This window comes from Daphnia magna, linkage group LG9 (genome assembly GCF_020631705.1).
Source record: "Daphnia magna isolate NIES linkage group LG9, ASM2063170v1.1, whole genome shotgun sequence".
Lineage (NCBI taxonomy): Eukaryota > Metazoa > Arthropoda > Branchiopoda > Diplostraca > Daphniidae > Daphnia > Daphnia magna.
Window position 1 is genome coordinate 3037128 of NC_059190.1, and position 18100 is coordinate 3055227.

General features: G+C 39.4%; 3 protein-coding genes, 3 long non-coding RNA genes and 3 other non-coding genes across 13 annotated transcripts in view; 7 read left to right on the forward strand and 2 right to left on the reverse strand.

Moving 5' to 3' along the window:
* Positions 1-1042: 1042 nt before the first annotated feature.
* Positions 1043-1115, forward strand: Trnar-ccu. The gene has a single exon. It is a non-coding gene; the product is annotated as a tRNA-Arg (tRNA).
* Positions 1116-1248: 133 nt separating this feature from the next.
* On the forward strand, positions 1249-1371 carry Trnai-uau. The gene is made up of 2 exons: positions 1249-1286; positions 1336-1371. It is a non-coding gene; the product is annotated as a tRNA-Ile (tRNA).
* Positions 1372-1798: 427 nt separating this feature from the next.
* LOC116931126 (chlorophyllase-2) lies at positions 1799-4443 on the forward strand. Its single transcript, XM_045178962.1, is given in 9 exon segments — positions 1799-2072; positions 2456-2568; positions 2959-3144; positions 3225-3355; positions 3357-3402; positions 3476-3564; positions 3636-3795; positions 3863-4005; positions 4096-4443. Coding segments are annotated over 8 exon segments (1032 nt in total). The 5' UTR covers positions 1799-2072; positions 2456-2549; the 3' UTR covers positions 4354-4443.
* A 141-nt stretch (positions 4444-4584) lies between these two features.
* Positions 4585-6594, forward strand: LOC116931128 (chlorophyllase-2). 3 transcript variants are annotated; one of them, XM_032938649.2, is made up of 7 exons: positions 4585-4864; positions 4919-5213; positions 5274-5450; positions 5540-5628; positions 5695-5854; positions 5916-6058; positions 6139-6594. In XM_032938649.2, the coding sequence occupies exons 2-7, from the start codon at positions 4973-4975 to the stop codon at positions 6391-6393; spliced, it is 1065 nt and encodes a 354-aa protein (XP_032794540.1). In that variant the 5' UTR covers positions 4585-4864; positions 4919-4972; the 3' UTR covers positions 6394-6594. The 3 variants fall into 3 exon arrangements, with proteins under 3 accessions (XP_032794540.1, XP_032794544.1, XP_032794541.1); XM_032938653.2 differs by having other exon boundaries at positions 5016-5213; XM_032938650.2 differs by lacking the exon at positions 4585-4864 and having other exon boundaries at positions 4878-5213.
* A 613-nt stretch (positions 6595-7207) lies between these two features.
* LOC116931167 lies at positions 7208-8364 on the forward strand. Of its 3 annotated transcripts, XR_004398792.2 has the most exons (3): positions 7215-7629; positions 7743-7803; positions 7862-8364. It is a non-coding gene; the product is annotated as an uncharacterized LOC116931167 (long non-coding RNA). The 3 variants fall into 3 exon arrangements; XR_004398791.2 differs by having other exon boundaries at positions 7208-7629; positions 7743-8364; XR_006651525.1 differs by lacking the exon at positions 7743-7803 and having other exon boundaries at positions 7208-7629.
* The window catches only part of LOC116931156, a 97361-nt gene continuing 87616 nt past the window's right edge, over positions 8356-18100 (reverse strand). The window contains exons 11-14 of the transcript XR_006651338.1: positions 9576-9696; positions 9444-9515; positions 9298-9383; positions 8356-9195 (exon numbers count right to left, since the gene is read on the reverse strand). This is a non-coding gene — a transcript (uncharacterized LOC116931156). The remainder of the gene's footprint in view (positions 9196-9297; positions 9384-9443; positions 9516-9575; positions 9697-18100) is intronic.
* LOC123475992 lies at positions 10273-11768 on the reverse strand. The gene is made up of 2 exons (XR_006651526.1): positions 11582-11768; positions 10273-10514 (listed from the first exon to the last, which is right to left on the reverse strand). It is a non-coding gene; the product is annotated as an uncharacterized LOC123475992 (long non-coding RNA).
* LOC116931180 (adhesive plaque matrix protein) lies at positions 13867-14767 on the forward strand. Its single transcript, XM_045178973.1, is given in 3 exon segments — positions 13867-14006; positions 14075-14248; positions 14250-14767. Coding segments are annotated over 3 exon segments (606 nt in total). The 5' UTR covers positions 13867-14000; the 3' UTR covers positions 14676-14767.
* Positions 16404-17136, forward strand: LOC123475850. The gene is made up of 2 exons (XR_006651321.1): positions 16404-16650; positions 16711-17136. It is a non-coding gene; the product is annotated as an uncharacterized LOC123475850 (long non-coding RNA).

Below are 18100 nucleotides of genomic sequence, written 5' to 3' on the forward strand. Positions count from 1 at the left end.
ACTGACCTAGATAATGTGAAGCCATTTTTTATTTTTTAAGGAGTTTAATTGCTTTCTAATTAGCTGGTATTAGAATTCATTCACGTGTAGAAAAATAGTCAGACTCAGTGTGCGTGTAGCCATTGCGGCCGGATAAGTTTCGTTCAACTGTGACCAGATGAATAATTGTAAGACGCTATAGCTGGGACACTTGTGAACCTAGCTGCCATCTAGTGTGCCTTGGTTGATACTCAATTTATCCCGAATTTCATTTTTTTTAACAACAAAATAGTTCAAAGAGATCTGAAAACTGGATTGCAACGAGAATCTAAACGTGCCATTTGATCCGTGTGATTGACGTTGCCAATATTTGCCCAGTAATCTGTCTGACGTTTCCCCCACCGATGCTGTATACACATTGACGTCATGTTACAGGCTGAGATGGGCGTGAGAGGCCCGGAGATGGACGTGTTGTTGTTCCTTCGTGACGGGCTAACGATTAAAGCAATACGGTTTATTGTTTGTTGAAGAAACGCACCTAAATAACCTGGGCGTGTAGGTCTTCTCTCTGTTTTTATGGCGCAAAGTTTTACATCAGATAAGAGACGACGGAAATAAGTTTTCAGTATCCAAAAAGGCAAGTTTTCATGCAATTTTTACGGCTTGGAGCTATATATTTCAGTGTACAGCAAAACCTTAAATGAACTGGGCTTCCAGCAACTTGCAAAATAAATGTGAGTTTTGAGCGAAAAGCAGCCACGCTCATTTGGGAAGTCAAAGAAAACGTGGAAATGTTCAAGCCGCACAACCATCGCTAACACAAATGGATTTCCCTCGCCTGCAGTGCAATAAACTGTTACAAACACGACCGTTATCAATCTGCTCATAGGGCTGAACGGAACTGCTGGTCATAGTAAACCGAGTCAAACATTTCTTAGAAAGAAAATCTATACATTAGTTGATAAATGGCGGTTCAAACAGTATGAGTTTGGAATTTTAAACAGGGCATTTTTATGCAGATGTAGAGCTGCATTCCTGAATCAAAATTTTAGATTAACAAATAGCCCCTGTGGCCTAATGGATAAGGCACCGGCCTCCTAAGCCGGGGATTGCGGGTTCGAGTCCCGCCAGAGGTAAATCAATCAAAAATTGCTAGGCAACCTCCGTTCGTGAATGTTAAAGTGTTACATGGATCGCAAACAATATTACTTTGTATCGTTTAATCTTTCCCTTGTGTAACCGCTTATGAATAGCAAAGGATTTGTAATGTCTCCAGTGGCGCAGTTGGTTAGCGCATGGTACTTATAAGTCAGTAACTGGTTGTGCTAATGTGAATTGTGAATTTCTATGCAAGTTATGCCGAGGTCGCGAGTTCGAGCCTCGCCTGGAGAATGAATGTTTTATCTGTAACTGTCTTGATTTCGTAATTGAGAATGCCGCAAAGTCACATAATTGTATAAACAGGTTGATAGATCATCATGTTTTCCGTTTCTTACGATTTCTTGGCAACGAGTTGTATACGATACTGCATTTCGCAGCCACTTGACCTTATCACTTTTTAGCACTTCATCCAACATTCGGAGCGAGCCGGAAGAAAATGCAGACATACTTAAATCGCTACATGGCTCTGGGCTACGTTCCGCAACGGCAGAAGAAAAACAAATAAAAAAGTTTCATGGTGTAAGACGGGAATAGCTCATTGTTCAAGACATTGTCCGCGTTAGACCATTTTTTTTTCCTTTAAAGAAACCACTGGATTTCTCGGTACACCATCTATCCAACAATAGTTTTAAAAAATAAAACCGGCAACCGTGGAAAGCAAGAAAAGACAGACGTGGGCGTTCTGTTCATTCGGAACTGCGTTACGCCCCGATTCATTTTTAACTCTGTGATTTTCTTACGTTCTAATGATAAATAGGACCGCCGCGTGACTAATCGACACAAAGATGGCTGAACAGACCGTCTCGTATATCATTTTAAGGTTCCTCGATCCCCATCCTGTCCTGGCTGTGTTCGATTTTTGTTCAGAGAACAAACCGGACACTTTGGCATTTTAAAACAGCAGATAGATGGCAGAGATGTATATGTCGCTGGTAACTGCTTCCTAATGTTGTTTTTGCCTCAGTCTGGTATGTATCACAAGATTTTACGGCTCTTTCGTGAATGTTCCATTTCAATGAGGTGAAACTGGAGGGGGCCCACTTTCCAAATGTGGTTTATGTGTGTGAACGTGTGATGGGCAACTTGGGAGTTGAACAGGTCGTATAAAAGAAACCAATTGATTTGCCACGTGCTATCTTTTGTAATACGTTTTGTTTACACATCGACGGCGTTGAGGTCAAATTTGATTGTAGTGTGTGGTCAATTGACGTCACGATAGATAGGATGTTGACAAGTCAAATAAATTGTGTTTTGCTACCCCATGCAATAATAAGCTAGGCTAGAATTGTACCACTTATTTTATTTGTTTGTTTAGATAAAATCTAGAAGTAAACAAGTGAAAATCCGGGAGTATCATTTTCCTAATCAAGAGGGAACGTGATATCTGCAGTACGCGAGCGTTATTCCTGATGTCATCGGATAGCTTGGGTAAATCCGCTTTTAAAGTTATTATTTATGCACCCTGTTTAATTGGCCATAGATTGTTAATGAAACAAAACATTCAAAAAACCACTTGAACAAGACCTTCTACATGTTAAAGTTGGCCGAACTTGTTCGGACCAGATATCATAGCTGTGGGGCTTTGGAATATACTGAATGTAACGCTAACGGCTATAGTGGGGAGTCTGATAAACTCTTCAAATATAAATAGAGGAAATTTCGTACAGGTATTCGAGTCACCTAGCATATGAAAATCAAATTCCTAAAGCTATAAATAAGGAGTGCTGAACACAATAATCTGTAATTGACGAACGAGAGAAACCATGGGAACAAAACGCTACGCCCTCGTTTTACTGCTGGCTTCTGTCGTGTTTGCAGAGAATTTCATCCAGCAAAATGACCAATTGCACCGGCTAATGGACCCTTTCGTTCCAGGAGATTTACTTGTTAACCACACGGCATACCGTCAAGTACTAAATCTCTTCCTGGACACCAACATCGACGTCTACGCTCCAAACGCTACGGGGAACTTTCCAGTCCTCTATTTCGCGACGGGATTCGGAGGTATGTTTTCTTACACTGCCCTTAAGGAGCCGCCAATGAGGGCATTGTAAATACTAATGCAAGTAAAATGTTTATTTTAGCTATTATTCCCGCTGAGGCGCACACCATTCTATTGTCTTCGATCGCCAGTCACGGAGTTGTTGTAGTCGCAGTTTGGAAACTTGGAAGTCCAGAGGATTCCTTCAATCCGGAATGGTTCGAAGCAACTGTTAGATTTTGTGGAAAATCGATTGGAAAATAGCCTTCACAATCAGGAAGGTAAAATCACGTTGATTACCATAATAGAGCTATTTATAAGTCTATTTTTTAAAACATCAATACAATGCAAAAGGTTATGTTTCGGATTTTCACGTTGATTATCTTCATTCGTTCATCAGCGGCCATTCAGGTGGCTCCCATGTCGCTGTGTCGCAATTGCAGGTATGTTTGAGAGAGGAATCAAGTGACGTAAAGATTCTAACAATTTCTTGATTCCTTTGATGTTTTTTCAGACAAATTGTCTGCATTACCAAGGCCTGATCTTGCTTGATGCTGTTGACGGAAATAATCCCATCCCGGAAAACATAACAATGTACGTGATAACACCCGGCCAAAAGGTCAATTTCACTATTCCTACTCTACAAATCGTCACCGGATTGGATCCAGTTGTCGGTAGGCTGTAATAGGCATTATAAAAAACAATGAATGTTGAATCAAAATAATTGAAAATCATGTTTAGGCCCTTATGGTTTAGCCTGTGCTCCGGAAGAACTCAGTGGCCGGCGATTTTTCGATGCCATGACCGGACCCACTTGGTATGTTAACGCAACTGCTTACGGTCATGCTGATTTGATGGATCCAATTTACGTCGAACTAAACGAGGTTATTTTGCAAACTTTATTGTCGTATTATTCTTTATTTATATGCAAACGAAAATATTTAACTGACTATTATTTTCGATGATAACAAAAGGTTACTCAGTTTTGCCCGAGTGATCCTAACGTTCCCAAAGAGGAATATATTCAATTTCTCACCGGGGAAATCATTTCTTTCATGAACGGAGTGCTGGAACCTGTTGGCAACTGTGCCTTGTTTGATTACTTAGAGACAAGTGGACTTGTCGGCATTAATACCGAAAACGATTACGTCTCGAACGGATGGGATAGGTGCACGCCACTCCAGTGTGTCCTGACTCCCAGTTCCTATTCTTTTTTCTCATCCTTCCTATAACTTTGAATTTTCCACTTCTCCTAGCAAAATTATTTAAGGACGTCTATTCGTGATTGGAAAAAATAATAATAATTCTATTCTTGGTAATAATAGGTCTGGCAATCTAAAATATTTTTTCCTAATTAATTCCAGTAAATAGAAGACATTCCTGAATAGCTAAACCGTTTGACGTCACGACGTGTCTTCTGCACAGGAAGCAACTCAAGTTTAGATTTTGTTTTGTTACATTGAGATATAGGTCGAAAAAAGTCTTTCTGCTGATGTCTGCTGCCAGTGTAATTATATTTGGAAACAGAAATGTGAAAATTGGACTTGCCTAAACAACAAATCAGATAACTATTTTGTTTTGGGTTTACGGCGGTTATCATTGATAACCTGAGCTAGACAGATGGAATGTCATTTTGATAGCAGAATGGGAGTTGTCTTTTCGTGCGTACCTTCGTGAACCGTGGCAATTGAGCGACTGGCTACAGAATTCAAATGTCACACACAGGGAACATCCCGTACTTATGTAAAGCTCTTTTACTATATGTCAAAGTCAAAATCAAAACAGTATCTCACATAGCTATAAAAGGAATTGAAAGTCCAATTTCGTTACTGAGTGACTGACGACAACACCATGGAGACGATACGAAATTTTCTCGTTCTGTTGCTCGTTACAGCAGTCATAGCAAAGAATATTCCTGACGAGGATGATGACCTGGGCCGGCTCGTAGATCCTTTTGGTGAAGGAGAATTCGCCATCAATCACACGGCTTATCGCCAAGCATTGAATCTCTTCCTAGACACCAACATTGACGTTTACGCCCCAAATGCAACAGGAAACTTCCCCGTTATTTATTTCATCACGGGACTTGGAGGTATAGTAACATACTGAAGTTGTTGGTACGAATGTAAAACATTGATTACATTGATTTCAGGTATTGTGCCCGCCGAAGCCCATACGCTTCTTTTGACACAGATGGCCAGCCATGGATTCGTTGTGGTGTCCGTTTGGAAATTAGGAAGCCCTGAAGATTCTTTCGATCCTGCCTGGTTTGAAGCGGCCGTAGAGTTTGTGGAGACCCGATTGGAAAATAGTCTTAAAAAACAGGAGGGTATCGTATACTCTTCTTACTTTAATCGAATAGTTAACTAAATAGAAAATGCTTATTAACATGAAATTGTTGTCAAATTTGTAAAATAGGTTACGTTTCTGATTTCCACGTTGATTATTTGCATTCGTTCCTCAGTGGCCACTCTGCTGGCACTCATGTAGCCATCACTCAATTCCAGGTAAAATCGGCTAATCCAATTTTAGCTACATAACCTCAATGCTTTCCATCTCTTTACGAACTATAGAAAAACTGTTTGAATTACCAAGGCCTGATCTTGATTGACGCTGTTGATGGCAACAACCCCATTCCAGAAAACGTTACCATCACCGTAATCACCCCCGGCCAAAAAGTCAATTTTACCGTTCCGACTTTGCAAATTGTCACGGGACTAGACCCCGTTGCAAGTGAGTCAATAGCATTCAGCAGTGATATTTTGAGTAAACTGAAAGGAAAATTCTTTAACAGGTGTGTATGGATTAGCCTGCGCTCCAGAAGAACTCAGTGGTAAACGATTTTTCGACGCCATGACGGGTCCAACTTGGTACGTCAATGCAACTGCCTATGGTCATATTGATTTGATGGATCCTGGCTACACCGATCTCAATGATGTAGGTCCTAATTGCCGCATGTTTTTATTCTATGGAATTTATCCCAATATAATTTAACTAGATTTTTTTCGATTCGCCAGGCACTGAAATTCTGTCCGAGCGATCCGGACACTCCCAAGTATGATTACATTCAATTCCTAGTTGGAGAAATAGTTTCCTTCGTCAACGGTGTCCTGGATCCTGTCGGCAACTGTGCATTATTCGACAATTTGGAAACAACTGGACTTGTTGGCGTCAACACGGAGAATGAATTCGCTTCCAACGGATGGCAGAGATGTTCGCCACTCCAATGTGTCCTTACGCCCAGTTCCTCTCCATTTTTTTCATTCTGGTAATGCAAGAAATTTCGCTTTTACTCGAAAGTGCTTTATTATATAATGTCAAATGATTATTAATAGCTATGGAAGCTGATAAATAATTTTTTGTTTCAACTCTCCTTCCATTTGGAAGGTTTTATTATGTTTGAATCATGTGATAAATGATGTTGTGTAGTGGACGCACGCGCTTAAAGATAATAAAGTTTTGCAACTATCGTACCGTATGGTATTAGACCCAAGTCAATGCTTATCTAATGTAAAATATAAGTCTGTCAAGATATAGCCCCAGATCTGTCATCCATTGCAAACTGGGTAGGTAAGGCCACTGTTTGTATACTAACATGTGGTCTGGGAAAGGCCAGCAACTGTCATCTAAACAGAAATAACGAGATACTACAGTACAGAACGCCGTTTGTGGAGGTTCCAACGCCGTTTCCGAAACAAATTTTACAGAAATGGGTAGCCCTCATCAAGAGCTATACATTTCTGTAAAGTTTATGAAATAATAAGAATAAGAGTCATCTATAGAAAGTCCACAGCTACAAATTTTCTTAAGAGAAGAGTCTTTTAATACTTCGTAGTCCTTTGTTAAATAACAGTTTAGGTAATAAAAATGTTTGTCATAGATTTTCATATGAAAGCCAAATATATTACAATAAATTGCTTTAGAAACATAACAAACATCCTTTAGTTTCTGTATAACTTTGTAAAAATAAGTCTGGCTTAAAAAGTAGGGCTTAATTACTGAAATAGATTTCGATAGATGGCAGTGCAGATGTGGTTTTTTTGGTTCCAGATCTGGCAACGTCAGTGAAATAAAGATTCGTCTGAAGTGGGCCATCGCTTATCTGAACGAGCATTTACCTCTAGTTATCTTCTCATACTCATACGTTCATCCGGTTTTTTAAAATCTGTTATTACTTTATTATTGCTTTTGTAATTCCTTGGGCATCGACACCCTCTAACCAACAAAGAAACTGCATTTTTCACATTACCCTCTTATAAATTTTTTCTCAGTTGTACATTTAGTTGATTATAGAGAACATCTTGCCATTCATACGAATGCATTTGTCTGATCTGATCTGATCGTGTCAACATGCTAATCCCTTCTTGCCACTGGCCGAAGCCTTTTTGTCAAATTTTTATCTTTCCATTTAAACGTATCTCACAAACAAGCCATTTGGCACGTGTCACGTAATAGGTAACAGAAATGGCATGGTCCCCTTTGGGTGTTGAGCCTGGCCTACACCCTCCGTAAGTGAAAATGTTTGTCCATGTTAAAGCTTTGGCATTATGAAGAATTTTTGTCATCTATTTGTTCTTTTTTTTTCTTTTTCTGGGGTGTTGGAACAAATAATTACATGGAGGTGGAGCATAAATTTTGGACTTGGTTTGTCACCATTGGCTGATTTGAAAAAACAGGGATTGGTAAAAATGGAAATAAAGCATCATTAACACATCTTCTGTTATTTGTTCTATTTGCCAGGACCAACCATTTTATTCCCACACTTATCATTGGAATTCTGGCATGGTAGCTGTTGCAGGACACTCTCCTTGGTTAGTTAGTGAGGTTCCAGAAAGCAGCATTCCAAGAGCAAGAATCAAATTTTCCGGCTGTCAACCCAATATAGATCATTTAACTTTGTTTTCTTGCATTGATGGTGAAATTGAATTATATTGAAATTTAAAAGTTTTTTAAGCTATTTACCTACTTATGAGTTGCTGAAATGTGTTAACAGAGCAAAATGCAAAACTTGAATTGAATTCGACAAAACTAATTTGAGTTTGCAGGGGCAGAAATTTAAAGTTGGTGGCAGGATAATGGCTATCAATTGTTGAGAATTTGAATTGCAAATTTTAATTTTGTTATGTATAAGTATATAAGTACTTGTAGCCTATAGATTACTAAATGATGATTTAAGTTGGCATATCTTGAAAATGGTTTTCTTTTTCAATATTTAAATTCAATACATAAAGACATAAATGGAATTGGTTTTGTATTATCCCACCTCCACCCACAATTCCACCACAGTTTTACATCACATGTTATTCAATACATACATCACATGTTATACAATAAATACAGTACATACATGCATACAAAAACAAACGCTTAAGTTAACCCGTTGGCTGCCAAGCCATTACAACCCATAGGTTGTTCTACAGTTGCTACGCATCGTTTCAGAGGGATCCGATGAAAGGGGGACTTGTCCAAAGACAAGTCCGGGCTGACTTGACGATGGAGACCTTTACGGGAATGCACACCCCAGGTACTCCACCATCGCATCGACAAGGGGAAGTCCCTACTGGTGCATTGCCTACGGCGCCCTAAGGCGCAAGGCGACTGCCCCACCCCATGGGTGATCAACCATGGGGCAGAACAGCGCCGCCGGTCCCTACAACTAAAAAAAAAAGGGGAGCAAAATGGGTGGCAGCCAACGGGTTAACTTTAAACAAAAAATACAACAATACAAAACAAAACAAAATACCAACAAAACAAAATACCAAAAACGCGACGTTCCACGATGACGGCGATGAGGAGAAGCCGGGCGCGAGCAAAGACGGTAAGGCGAGGATGGCGTGTCGAGGATGGCGTGGCGAGGATGGCGTGGCGAGGATGGCGTGGCGAGGATGGCGTGGCGAGGATGGCGGGGCGAGGATGGCGTGGCGAGGATGGCGTGGCGAAGACGGCGAGGCGAGGATGGCGAGGCGAAGACGGCGAGGCGAGGATGGCGAGGCGAGGATGGCGAGGCGAAGACGGCGAGGCGAAGACGGCGAGGCAGGTTTGGTCCACACAACTGGTAGGATGCCCTTTTCAGCCTGGGTGGATGTTGCCCTGAAGAGAAAATTGACAAATATGAGAATGACAACGCAATTTTTAATGCAAAAACCCTTTTTATTTTATTTTATTTTTTTACTCACAAGGAAATTCCATGAGGAATCTAAAACTGCATGACTCGTACGGGAAGACGATTTGGCAGCAGGAGTAACAATGATATTTTCCATTTCTATAACAAAGATTGATATGTAAAAATTTGAAATCCAGATAATCCGTCAAATTAAAATACTATGGTAAGGCAACGGAGATGAACCATTATGCCTGTTGGCATTCATCACGCTAAGAAGAGAGGAAGAGGAGCCTGTGTAAAGAAAATTGTTACAGGTGTGTGTAGTGGAACATAAGCAATATTCTGTAATACCACAATGAAGAGCTCCATACACTTCAGTATGGAGGATGGTTGGCTAAGCAGAGAAGCTTTAAAATCTGGAAACATGGGATGCTAAGGGCTGATAGTTTGCAACACATAGTAGATGAAGACTCTGTGGTTCAGGGACAAGAGAACACATCACTAAGCTTAAAAAAAATAGTTTAAGTCCATTAACAATACCTGAACAAAATGGTGATGTTCATGTCTCGGGCATAGTGTTTGTTTGTCTTCTGAAAGTGTCAGCATCTCTTGTGGTACATTGATAGCAGGAATGCAGGCTACTGGTTCAGCAGTTGACAAGGCGAAACCCTACCACATACAAAAAACAATCTATTTTAATGATTTCATTTTCAATACGTACGCAACTATAGAACAACTGTACAGATAATAACACACAGCTTAATTTTTGACGAAAAATTCTTTGAAACACTAAACAGGGTAGAAACGTAACAAACACCCTTTAACTTGTCAATCGTAATATTTATCATTGACGCATATTAACGCCATCTAGTTTTTCCGCCTAAACCAAAAGAAAATAGATTTTAGTTAGTTACTCAGACGGCGTTCCGTAGCTGTATGTTTGGATTTTTTATCATAAATTTTTAGATAATTAGCCGAGCTCTAAACCCAAGGCTATAAGTCCTCTTATTCGCCACAACGATTTGAGACCTTCGAAGTAAAGTGCAGCTTTCAGTATTACAATTTTATTTTTGCGAAGTTTAAGAGCAAGTTTATTAAACTGCTGCACAAAAATTGACAAGTATAAAAAAATTTAATAGACAAAAAAATGTTAAGTTAGCACAAAAATTAAATTTATGTGTTTCTCTGAGCCTTAGCTCTGGAGAGCCGAGAAGCTCTGTGCAATCGGTTTCCTCTCTCCTGCTTCATCCACCTTTCCAATCGTTTTTAAACTTGCAAAGTCTTTGAACTCTATAAAGAAATAGAACATAATTCTGTTTTAAAAAGAAGAGGTTAGTGAGTCGAGTAAAACGGAGAAATTTCAGAATGTGAATGTACTAGGTTGGTACTGCAGAGGAAAAGAGGAGATCGTCCTGCTGAACGTGACTATAAACAGCGTGAGCCAAACGTGACTTTGACGTGCGGAGGCGTTTTTCGTGTAACATAATGACTATAAAAGCCAGGTGTCCTTTCTAATTAACCCCTTTCTTGGCGATGCGAGTAAAAGTGAAAATGAAAGTATGTAGCAATTTGAATTTAATCCACTGCCAATTCATCCAACGACTTGCGAACAATCTGGGCATCCAAACAAAAAAGAGGTGGGGTTTAACAACCATTTTTCCCATAAATTCAGCGAAAAGGGCCCTTTAAAGATCAAACCAAAAATTTAGGACACCACAGTTACTCGTGCTGTTGACGAACCGTGAGTTCCCACTGTGCATCGTAGCCTACTGAAACACTAGAAACGACATGAAGGTAGGAATAAATTTTTCTTGATTTGGAAATCGAATAGAGCAAAGCATGAAAATGTTTTTCAGGTATTCATTATTGCTGCCCTGGTGGTTGCAGCAGTAGGCAGTCAATCGTACTTCGAAAATAACTACCCCCTCAAAGAGCAGAAACATTACAGCTATCAAGTTCCATATTTCTTGCCAAACTATAATAACTTCTATGATGATGAATACGACTTTAGACACAACTATGTGCATCCTTTCATAGAGACCAAACCAGTTCTAGCACCACAGAAAACCTGGCCACGATTTCTGATTTTCTTTGTAAAATTAAGAAAGATATTACATGTTTGAATTCTTACTAGTGCTGTTCATTTGTTTATAGCATTAGTTTCACAGTGTTCATCAAAGAAGAAACCTAAAGGAAGTGCATGATTGGCTACCTCCTGGAAAAGTGCTAATCCATTTACAGTCATCACTTGTAACATCGTAGTAGGCTATATAAGGTTGGTTCTAGAATTTTGGTGTCCAAATCCACCCTACTTTTTGGAACAAAATCAAAACAGACAGAGATACGAATAGAATTACCTGCAGTTTGTTGGAGGCAGCACGAAACTGATAATCATACTGGCATGCAAAAACCCATGTTAGAAGAAAACTGTCAGGACGTTTCACTCTTCATGTTCGTTACGCTGATTTTAAGGTTTCGCCGTGGGAAGCTTGTGGAGGTGGGAGGAGGAGAAGGATTCTCCAAAAGAAACAGTATAGCCTAAGAACGATAATAGAGCAGTAAACACTACGTTGCAGTCTCAAAATGCGAAAATCCATTGTCGTCTTATGGAGAAACCAACTTCTTCATGTTAAAAATAAGTTTTCATAAATATAATTAATCCCTTTCTTCCTAGAAGGTACCCGATTCATTTTTCATTTCCCAATTTTTTCTAGCCCTATTTCTATCTGGTTTATTTTTATTTAGCTATTGTTTGGAATGGTTTGTTGTTTTTTCCCTTGTAGCAGACGAATTTCTGGCAGCGAAAAATTCTTAAAAAAACAACTTACAAACAAAAATAAAATAAAAATAAAGTAGATAGAACTGGAGCTAGAAAAAATTAAATGAAAAGAGAAAGGACCAAAAAAAAAGGGGGAAATCTAAATTATAGTTATAAAAACATAATTTTTAACGTGAAGAAGAGGTTTGGAGACCAACTTGACACAAAGAATTTTCTGAAAACAACGCAGGATGTTTTATTGCTCTAAATGCAACAGATTGTATTTTAAGTTAACTGAAAATGCAACAAGAAACACTTGAGTGAATCATGCATATAATGGTACTGTAGATCTACGCATTTTTACTGAAGTTAAAGGTTTTCGTTTTTAAATTAGAGAAAGCATTGTAGTTGGCCAATCAAATTAGTACGGCAATTTTTGAAATCAAGTTACTCGCGCAGTCCGTGCTGTTGAAGCAAAAGTCCATAAAATAAAACAGTTCAATAAAGTCTATTATATGTAAATATATTTGTGTAGCCTTAATGCCAGTGTATGGTAGTCTCCTGGAGAAACAATCCAGCAAATCAAAGTATTACATTGAAAAACTAGACAGTTTCGTGGCAAAGATGAATCCCGCCTCGTATATAACTCTGCTTAATTAGACACTGATTTACTTACAAAACGGTTTGCAAAAGGTTTGATCCGTAGTTTGTTCCATCACAGCGTGCACCGAGTTGGCGTAGACGATGGCCATAATGAAAAAAACGCAGGCAAATAGCTGTTTTGAATTTAAATGTTGTTATTAAACAGTTGAAATCGAAAATGAATAATTAAGCCTATTCCATGCCAACCACAATCATGTTTGCGGTTACTAAATGAACTTACTTACAAATACTTTCTGGAACATTTTCTGTTGTTGAAAACGTCGCTTGACGATATAGTTAAGCGATGACACGGCTTTTTAAACTAATCCATGATCATACGTTTTTAGGTTGTCGAAAACACGTTGAACCGATCGTTCAAATAAGAACATTTGTCCATTGATGCATCCAGGATGACTATCTAGGCTATATTTACACTCTGCTCTCACAATATGGAACAACAACTTGGACACCAATAGATTGCGTTCGTGTCAAATAATACACAGCGACATCTGCGTCACTGGTTAGTTTTGACCAATTAGGTATATAGATGCGTAAAAAAAATAAATTTAGGTAGATAAGTACTTGGAAACTAAATGTGGACAACGGTTCAAACACTGTCGTACATTTAGATGCTACATACGGAAAACATTTCCATGTCCTTGCTCGTTTGGATTTAAGACCTGAATTCTGAAAGTACCATGTCGGTTGGTACATCGTGCTGCACGCTTGTAGTCAGTAGCGTAGATTCCCTTGAATGAAACCGGAAAGTAGACTGATGAACTTAATTGATTTCGACTAGTTCCAACGGTAATTGTTTTGATAGAGGAATACCTGACCTGATTACCAAACGGAAGAAAAGGCTTAAGGTCGCAACTATTGTCGAATCGGGTCTGGGTTTACGTCAACGGGAATAAATTACCAGTGATGGAGTAGAGGAATGGGAAAGAATAGAGAAAGACAATTCTTTTCTCACGATAGGTCTTTGCGCGGTACATCGGTAATGGATGACAGATCACGGTGAGATGATTATAACCTTCAAAGTAGACTTGAAATATACCGAGGTGTTGAAATGAAAATTCTGCAGCCAAAAGAAAGAATGAGAAATTGCTTCCCAATGACTTGTGGCACCACACCTCTAGAGGAAACCGACAGACGAGCTGATTTCTAACAAAGCCAAAAGTGAAATTAGCACAATTTTTATTTTGGATGATTTGGGTTTGATAGAAATTGAAGTTAGAACCGCCAGTACTAGCGGTTACACAGTATGTGCCCACTTATGAAAAGGAATGGAATGAGTTCCACGTCGGACTATATAACACCGTCACTGTGAATTCATCACTATCAGTCAGTTGTCCAGCAACATCATCTACAACAACATGCAGGTACTATTCCACTTTTGCGTTAAAATTTCCTTAACCCGGACTAAAATGAATTACATTATCTGTTACAGGTCTTTATCATTGTTGCTTTCATGGCCGTGGTTTCATGCCAAAATCCCTATTACCAGCAAACCTACAATCCCTACCCGGAATACAAGCCGGAATACAAGCCGGAATACAAGCCGGAATACAAGCCGGAATACATGCCAGACTACAAGCCAGACTACAAGCCAGACTACAAGCCGAGACTACAAGCCGGAATACAAGCCGGAATACAAACCGGAATACAATCCAGAATACAAGCCGGAATACAAACCGGAATACAAACCGGAATACAAGCCGGAATACAAACCGGAATACAAGCCCGAATACAAGCCCGAATACAAGCCGGATTACCCAACTCCTTCGTACAAGCCAGACTATCCTGCCTACAAGCCAGAATACCCAGCCCCTGCCTACAAACCGAATTATCCAGCACAGACATACAAACCTGCATACCCTGAATACAACAAACCAGCTTATCATGAGCCAACTTACCAAGCCCCATCCCACAAACCATCCTACACCGAACCAGCGTATAAACCCGAATACAAACCTTCATATCCTGAATACAAACCCTATTCCCCGCCCAAGTATCCTTCGTACACTCCCACATACTCAGTCAAATATTAATCAAAAGAAATGTTTCATTTTCGCAACCGTGTGATGTTATTCTTTAAAGAGAGTTTATACTTCATGTTCCAATAAATTCACAGTCAATATTACATGCTGGAAATTTTTGACGTTTGCTTTTTCGGATGACCGTTACTAATCCACCGACACTTTTTCACTGTCAATTGCAACAAATTAAAATGTTAGCCCTTATGAACGGCCATCTGTTTTGGTAGTCAAAACGCTTTCAACTTACGTATTGAGGAATATTAAGAATTTAGGATATGAAAAGAACAAACTCAGTAAATTAGTACAAATAATCAGACAGACTATTTTTAAATACATCACTGTGTTTGTATTGTTTCATTACAAGAAAAATTTTACTTGGTAAACAGAGCGCAGGGCATACGAATACAAAAAAACCATAGCTATTTTACAACATTAGTGTCATATTCATTACAATTTACGGTGGGAAAAAGGCGTACCAGGCTAGATATGTATATGAAAGGGAGAAAGATACAGCTAACAAACTTTCTATTGTGAAAGCACAGTAACCAGAAAGAGGATGAGCAATCAAAGCTCAATGGTGCATGAGTAAACGGGTGTGTAACACACACAACAGTTCATACAGAAACTATTTGTAAGATTTCTTTCCCACAAACTACGTTAAGCAGAACATCCGAAGGAGAAAATTCGCTTTGATGCGGTGACTTCCGCCAAAATTTAAAGTGAAATTGGAGCTTACCAAGTGTTCTAATTCTAGGTCAACTGATGGCACACAAGCACAACACTAAGACTTACAAAGCACATCACTAGACGTAGACATAAAAGAGTTGAACTGCTCTGGCACGATACAAATGTCAAACTGTCTTGATATCTCAAAGGTAATACCTCCAGAGGTAGAGGTTGACTGATGAGAAAATGCAATCGAGAAAAACAAAGGGTAAACGGCCATCATGGATTTTTTTGTCACCCTTCCCTCAGGTTCGATGCTTTGACAAATTCCCTACCTAAAATAATGCCAGCTTCTAGGAACTGTCTGAACAAAGTGGTGCGAAAAACTTCACAAAAAAGGTGGGGAACGCAAGAAAAACGACAGGGGTGACCTTTCTTTTCGAATTTTCTGTTCCATCACCCTAAAATTCCGTAGCTGCAGGTAATATGCGAGCGCACAGGTAAGCGTGGAGGATAGGCGATCATTTCTAAGAAGAGTGGGGTGTAGAAAGTCACGACCACAACAACATGATATCACCCACACATATTGCTATTCAAACGGAACACCATACACTAGTTAGCTTAACTAAGTTTGCCTTAACGTTAGCTAAAATTACGTGGAATGTCATAAACAAGGGTCTGCCGGCAGACTCAATTTTTTATCGTCTTTTTTATAACAGACTAGGGCACAGTGCAGGCATTGAAGAGCATACGCGAGTAACGCTTATTACTTCCGTGTTCAATTATTATGCCATCTTTCTTTCTGTTTGGAAAGGTCGCCAGTTTTCTAATGATTATTTTTGCTTCCATAATTTCCTGATGAGCCTGCGACAAGACATGGTTGAATAACATCAGACAGCGATGATCCAGACGGATGTGCTTGTAATGCAGATGCGCACCTTTACATTGATCGTCTGAATGCTGTTCCAGTAGCACACATGTGTCTTAAGCCACTAGATATAAGGCTGACTTTCCAATTGATTACCTATACTTGTTTTTGCGTGCGTATGATACGCCTCACCAAGGAGAAATCTACCTTCGTAATGATTTCCGCTAAAAGCAAAAGCGAAAAGACAATAGGAAACTATTTCTATGGGTTGGACGGAATATTAAAAAAGCCACGGGATTCATTCAGCTGAAGATCCAACGAAAGGCGAAAGCAAGAGGTGGAGCCTCATCGTGGTATATAGCTCTGTTTACCTTCATCCATTCCAGCATTGTTCTAGCGTCACTTGACTATCAGATATCGTACGGATAGTACAACATCTAGACTAACATGAAGGTACCATCCATTTCTTTTGTTACGTTTTACTGTGCTAAAGTTTGGAATTTTGTCTGTTAGGTACTCATCGTTGCCGCTTTATTGATGGTAATGGTTTCAGGCCAAAAGCTGTTTAGACAAGACTTTATCCCGAATCAGGACAATTTCGATTTCCCTACAAAACTTTCCCAACCTGACTACCGTGAACCAGTCTACAGATACAATTACGCCTACCGTGCTACTGAAGACAAACCGACTAAGCCACATTTGATGGTCGTCATTAAAAAGTTGAGAAAAATGCTTCTTGTCTGAACGTAATTACCACCTGTGCCGGCAACAGTTATGGTTCAATTTGTTATCAACAAGTTTTTTTTTACTTTACCCAAGAAAAACACACTTACATGTTTAAGCGTGTTGATGGGAACTGCATATTCATTCCATTGTATGAAAATGAAGTTGGGTCACTTCATAAACACAGCTAAAATAAACGATGGACCTTAAAAATAATGTTTTCTTCGACCCCATTTGTTTAGCATCAGGCCCACAAGCTTGATCCAGGAGACATGACAGACAAGGTCGACCCCGAAAGTTGGACGAGAAAGATGTTAAACAAACTTGTACCTTTGCGGAGTTCAGGAAGCACGAGATGTCCAGCAATGGCAGTAATACGAAATGACGGTGTTGTTTTTGCGTAACAGAGGCAAGAGAGACTGAAATCAATGTTTGATTTGGGTGAAAGGTGAGCGAACGTGGAAGACTAGCTCATCGTAGGCCAGTTGATTAATCTATGTGAGTGGTACCTTTTAACAATGTGCTGGAATGGTTTCTGAGGGGCACTTTTACGTGTTTGGGACGTCTAGCGCGTCGAAACGACCTTGTAAGCATGCAGATGTAAATCGAATGGACTGCTTCCGATCCTTAATTTTCTTTTCCTTGTTATCATCACCGTAAAAATACACCAATTTAGGAGAAAAAGGTAAGTTTTGCGAATCAAAATGTTACCTTTGAGCGCATGCGGAAAATTGTAGCTCTGCACTTTTTGTATCCAAAACCATCCTTAAACGGAAGCAATCATGGTTCTCATTCATTATTTTGTCGGAGCTCTAGTGTTGACATGAGCAAAAAGTCTTGCAAGATTTTGCTTTCCCGTTTAGAGGTAGTAGCAAGTCTTGAAAAGATGATTGCTGGAGAAGCTATCCGGCTGTTGACGTTGCAAGGCTATAAAACAAATCAAAGCCAAATTAGCTTTAGAGAAAAAGAAAAGCAAGTAACGACATAGCTTATTTTGAACGAAAGCCGCAGTTTGGTTACTCCTTGCAATTTGACAGGTATTCCATTGTCTGACGTTAAATTGCTTTCTGCAAAATTATTTACTTAAAACTCAGCATTTCTAGATATGGAAACAAAAGGCACCAATAATGAAATGCATTTTCGTTTTCTATTCCATTTGCAAGCCAAGATTTCAGAGCTA

Excerpts from the sequence above, each read along its gene's own strand:
- LOC116931128 (XM_032938649.2), top strand. The coding sequence starts at position 4,973 with ATGGAGACGATACGAAATTTTCTCGTTCTGTTGCTCGTTACAGCAGTC. Across the intron at positions 5,629-5,694 it reads TAGCCATCACTCAATTCCAG|AAAAACTGTTTGAATTACCA; the intron begins GTAAAATCGGCT and ends TACGAACTATAG. Across the intron at positions 5,855-5,915 it reads GGGACTAGACCCCGTTGCAA|GTGTGTATGGATTAGCCTGC; the intron begins GTGAGTCAATAG and ends ATTCTTTAACAG.